Source organism: Cryptomeria japonica, chromosome 9 (genome assembly GCF_030272615.1).
Source record: "Cryptomeria japonica chromosome 9, Sugi_1.0, whole genome shotgun sequence".
NCBI classification, from domain to species: domain Eukaryota; kingdom Viridiplantae; phylum Streptophyta; class Pinopsida; order Cupressales; family Cupressaceae; genus Cryptomeria; species Cryptomeria japonica.
The window spans coordinates 582,672,302-582,677,788 of record NC_081413.1 but is presented as its reverse complement, the minus strand read 5'-3'; the positions used below and the strand labels follow the sequence as shown (position 1 = coordinate 582,677,788).

The 5,487-nt window shown below is 34.6% G+C and overlaps 1 protein-coding gene across 1 annotated transcript; it reads left to right on the top strand.

The window, feature by feature from the left end:
* The first annotated feature begins 2,467 nt into the window (after positions 1–2,467).
* On the top strand, positions 2,468–4,116 carry LOC131858530 (cytochrome P450 71AU50-like). The gene is made up of 2 exons (XM_059211793.1): positions 2,468–3,343; positions 3,505–4,116. Exons 1-2 carry the CDS (start codon positions 2,468–2,470, stop codon positions 4,114–4,116), a joined length of 1,488 nt encoding a protein of 495 aa, XP_059067776.1.
* The last annotated feature ends 1,371 nt before the right edge of the window (positions 4,117–5,487 follow it).

The window sequence follows — 5,487 nt, the reverse complement described above, 5'->3', positions numbered from 1 at the left end:
CAATATGAGAGAGAGAGAGATCAAAAGAGATAACTCCCCCATGAAGCTCAAAATAAGATTCTTTGAAAATGTTGTGTGTTCTCTAATCTTGCAATAATGGCAGACTAATGAAAACCTGTTAATATTGCTCAAGAAGATTGCCAATAGCTTTTGTCTACAAGAAATGATGTAGAATTCTCAGAAATGCTTTAAATGGGAGAGACATAGGCCCTAGAAGGAAAATGGATGTCAATGGGTGCTTGTAGAGGTGTTTGGATTTCTTCTAGGTGTAGTTGAAACACACAAATGGCCACCTATGGACTATCAGATTCATAGGACACTAACACATCGAGCATGACAAGTCAGCAGAGTTGGTAAGATTCTAGTATAAAGATGATGGAGCGATCTAGGTGGGCAAAAAGATAAAAGTAGTGGTACATGACCTCTGATGACGAGGAGGATTATGACATTTATTGTGCTAAATTGTACAAGGTGTAATTTTTTTTCTTACAATTACTCTTGACCCTTCATCCCCTCACTGCCATTATCCTTCCTAGGGTCGATGGTGGGGGTAGATATTTTTTGCATGATGGTCTCACTCTCCTAGGTCTTAGGCTACCCCTTGACGGTCTATTCGTGGGTCCACCAAAGCTATATGATTTCGCTCCACCTCTCCACCTCCTTGGGGAGAAGTTGGAGCCTCTACTGTTGGTGGTGATGGTTTCTCTACTGGATGTGTTGGATCCTCCTAGGGACGTGGTTCTGGTTGCCCCACCACCGTGCCCTCCAAAGGGTTACCTTGACTTGCCCTTGCTATTACTCCTTAGCATTTTGTGGCTCCTAAAGAAGAAAAAGATGATAAAGATGATGCTTGCTAGTATATTCCTAACGTCACTCCACACCTAGTGATACATGGGGTACCTAAATCAAATGATAAGGATTTTCCCCTACTGCTGACAGGAATTGCTCTCACCACTTAGCAAATTTTAGGATTTTTATGCTTTATGCTCTAGGATTTAGCTCTCTGACTAGTTTTTTGGTTTGTTGTTCTATCACCTGTGACTCTTGAGGTGTGTCGTGTGTTCATCTACCTTTATTCTTTTAATATGTATTCTAATTTTTAATTAATGAAATTTTATACCCATATTCATAAAAAAAATGATCATGATAGATTTACTCTTTATTCAAAGTATATAAAGGAAGAAAATGCTATGAATAAGATATTAATTTGGCTATATATCAATTTTCATAGAACTTTAGATTTAAACTTTCATTTCAGAACACAAAACAACATTGAATAATCATCTTTTATCTGTACAGCGAGCGATTTCTCTTCATAGGAACTAGATAAAAGCAAAGCAAGAAACTCACAACTACCCCTTACTAAAATAGTTTGATGTGTTCCTTGCTCTCCTATCTTATCCTTAATAAAAAGAAGTATTTAGTGGACTTTAGTATCAGTCCTATAAATTTATTAACCTTAAATATTTAATAATCAATAATTAATTATTATATATAATAATTAAAATATTAATAATTATATCTTATTATTACTATTTAAAAATCTTTAAAATTAAATTAGTGTTAATATTCATTATAAATAATTTTATTAAAAAATTATTTTTAAAATTTAAATTTAAATTATTTTGTGTAATATTAATCATTACTAATTTATTATTAGTAATTAATTACCATGCTTATGTCAAAACAAGAATAAAATATTGAAAGTTAAATATCTATTATGACTAAATTAGTATAAAAAATACTATTTAAAATAAAATCAAAAATTTTAATTAATTTCATATTAGTCATTATTAATTTATTGTTTGTAATAAATTAAGATCTCCAAAGTCACGCTAAAAATTATTCAAAGTTCAATATTCATTATAAAAAATTATTGTTTAAAATAAAATAAATTTTCTTAATTAATTTTATGTTAATCATTATTATTAATTTATTGTTTGTAATTAATTAAGATCTGTAAAGTCAAACTTAAAAGAAAATACTTGTAGGTTAAAGTGAAAAAAAACACACCAGTTGTTTAGTTAACATACAAAAGCTTTCGGTTTAGTAATAATATGAGGGAAACCACATACAACAAGCCAACAAACGAGGTTTTCTAGGCACATTTAACTTTTGCTTTGTTTCTCTCAATGTATGTGAGATAAAGAACTCAACACACAGCACATAAAGATGTTATGCATCTTATGTGATCATTGTTATTATTTTGTTGTCTTTTTTATTAGATTTCTGATAATTCAGCATCAGCAATTGAGGCTTGTGGGCCTGGCCACCTAAGTGAATGCTTAGAGTGTGCCGGTTAAGCCGGCCCGTAGGAAATTGAATCTGGTGCAGCATTGAGCAGGAAAGTTAGTCTTCAATGAGCAGAATTTAGTCCAAGAACGTGCCCGACTTTTGGCCGGCAAGTTGCTTTAAATACTGATAAGTTGATATCAAAGATATGCAAGCCGGGCTATCCAAACGAAACATGGCATGGCTCAATTTCCCTGCAGTGGAGCTGGGTTTTTCGCTCATCTTCCTCTGGATAATATACAGATTTCTGACAGCAAGCAAGAGAAACAAAGGAAAGTTGGGATTGCCACCAGGGCCACGGCCATGGCAACTAGTAGGCAATCTCCATCTCTTGGGAACCTTTCCTCCCAAGTCCGTGACTCAGCTCGGAAAAAAGTACGGACCCATTATGTTTCTACGCCTGGGCTCGGTACCCACGGTTGTGGCCTCTTCTCCTGCCATGGCCAAAGAGTTTCTTAAAACCCATGATTTGATCTTCGCCAGCAGACCAGCTACATCGGGGGCCAAGTACCTGGGCTACGAGCGCAGAGACGTGGCGCTGGCCCCCTATGGAGAATACTGGCGGCAGATGAGAAAGTTGTGCACGATGGAATTACTGACGACCAAGAGAACGGAGTCATTCAGGTGGGTAAGAGAAGAAGAGGCGACAGCCATGGTGAGATCTGTGTGGGAAGGAAGTGAGAAGGGCATGCGTTCCGTCGAACTGCGGAATCTCATCTCCACCCTCTCACTCAACACTATCTGCAGAATGTTTGCAGGCAGAAGATACTCCGAACTGAGCGGAGGCGATTCGTTTTTAGAGATAATGACTGAAATTATGCATCTGTTGGGAGTAATTATTGTGGGGGACTACATTCCCTCTCTTTCCTTTCTTGATTTGCAAGGCTACCGCCGCCGTATGAAGGCCGTTCATAAAGCATACGATGCGTTTGCCGAGAAGCTGATCGATGAGCGCGTTGAGCTGAGGAGGAGGAGGAGTAAAAGGTCGGACAATCCGGACCTTTTGGACGTGATGCTGGACATGGGTGAGAGCGAAAGTTCCGAGATTCAAGTCTCTCGCCTTTCAATCAAAGCAATCATCTTGGTCGGTTCAGTTTCAATAATTGCCATTGCTAGTTCAATGTTAGGATTTGTTCTTTTTCTCTAGTCAAATTGTGAAATTACAATTTTCTGCTACGATCTCACTAACCAACGAGTTCAATGCTTTCGCAGGATATGCTACTTGCTGGAGTAGACACATCTCTTATAACTATAGAATGGGCGATGACTGAGCTGCTGAGAAACCCTAAAGTAATGGCAAGGGCGCAACAAGAGATTGAATTGCAGGTTGGGAGAGATCGCATTGTAAGGGAGAGTGATCTTGTAAACTTAGATTACTTGCGGTGTGTGATGAAGGAAACATTTCGATTACATCCAGTAGGGGCCTTTATGGTGCCACACGAATCCACTGAGGGTTGCAATGTGGGAGGATATTACGTTCCACCAAAAACAAGGTTGCTTGTGAATGTTTGGGCAATGGGAAGGGATGATTGTATTTGGAAAGATCCTTTAGAATTCAAGCCTGAAAGATTTATTGGGTCAAGCATAGATCTGAAAGGCCAACACTTTGAATTGTTGCCATTCGGAGCAGGGAGGAGGGGATGCCCCGGAATGTCCATGGGGAGTTCCGTTGTTCACTTGGCTGTGGCTCAGCTCATACATTGCTTTGATTGGAGTGTGGAGGGTGAGGTGAATAGGGAAGAAGAGTTTGGTTTGAGCTTACCTAAAAAGCTTCCTCTTTCTGCTCTTCCCTCCTGGAGGCTCACCACTGAAGGGCCACCATAGCCTTGGATAGAGTTGAGAGATAAACTATTAATATAGACACTAAAAACCATCCCACCACTCTAACTGCGAATATAGGTTATCACTGCCATCTAGTAGTTGGCGAATACTTAAGTCCTTTCCAGTACTGAATATTAATATCAATAATAAATTAGATAAATGTGATTAAAACTAATTTATTTAATGTACTTGAAGAGCTATGAATTGGCATTCACATTATTTTGAAGATAACATAAATAAATGGCGGATGTTGATTTTTATTTGTTTTTAAAAGTAGAATTGAAATAATATTTTAAAATTTATTTTATTTGGAAAATTTGTTTAATTTGATCTTAATTGATTATATAATTATTTTCTATGATTTTCTTAAGAAAATATTTGATAATTGTTCTAAAAGAGCATTGATTAACCATTATAAATAAGTTAAAGTATTGCCTATATTAATTGAGAAAGAAACAGCAATATTTTATGTTACACATGTAACATGTGGTAAAGAGTAAAATAAGTGTTAGTTGTTCTAAAAGACATTTTCTTAAATATTGTGAATAAGTTAGATTAATGTTTATATGAAATGAAAGAATTTTGAGCAATATTACATGTTATGATAAAGAGTACAATAATTGATAGTAAATGTTCTTTTCAACTATAGTGGGTTGAACAACTATTTTGGATGTCTTTGAAAATTGATAAGTTCAAATTAGAAACTAATTTACCATTTTGAAAGAAATTTTTCTTTTAGGAGTTTCCTAATGTAACATAGCTTCTTTTCATCTTGAGATTCTTGTTGAGATGAATGATATAATAGGTAATTTATAATGTTTGAATTAAACATAAATTAGCATATATATTATTAGATATATAAATTAAGCCAACTAATATGGAGGCTTTAATTTTCAAGCAATAAAATTAAGTTATTGAAATAATAGAACAATTAAAGCATCTATATCTGTCAGCTTAAGTTATTGAAAGAACCAGGAAAGAAAACCATCAAACCCATAAAATCCCATGCAACCAATACATATATCTTGAGGGAGATCAAAATTTCCCCATGGGCTGAATAATAATAATAATACTTTTCTAAATTTAATAATATTTTTTATTTAAATTATTTAAATCAATTTAGAGCGAAATTAATAATTTATTTAACCTAAATACTTTGAGTTTAATAAGATTACTTCAGCATTTATTAAAAAAACAATTTGACCTTTAGTAAGGGTAAACCCAAATTAAAACATAATCATTATAAAACTTTAATGTTGATTTCTTTCTGATGTTTAATTAGGTTTATATGAAGAATTGTAATTCTTTTAATATTATGGTTTAATTTATGTTATTCCTTATTTAGATCAAGATTTCTCTTTTTTATTTTAAAAT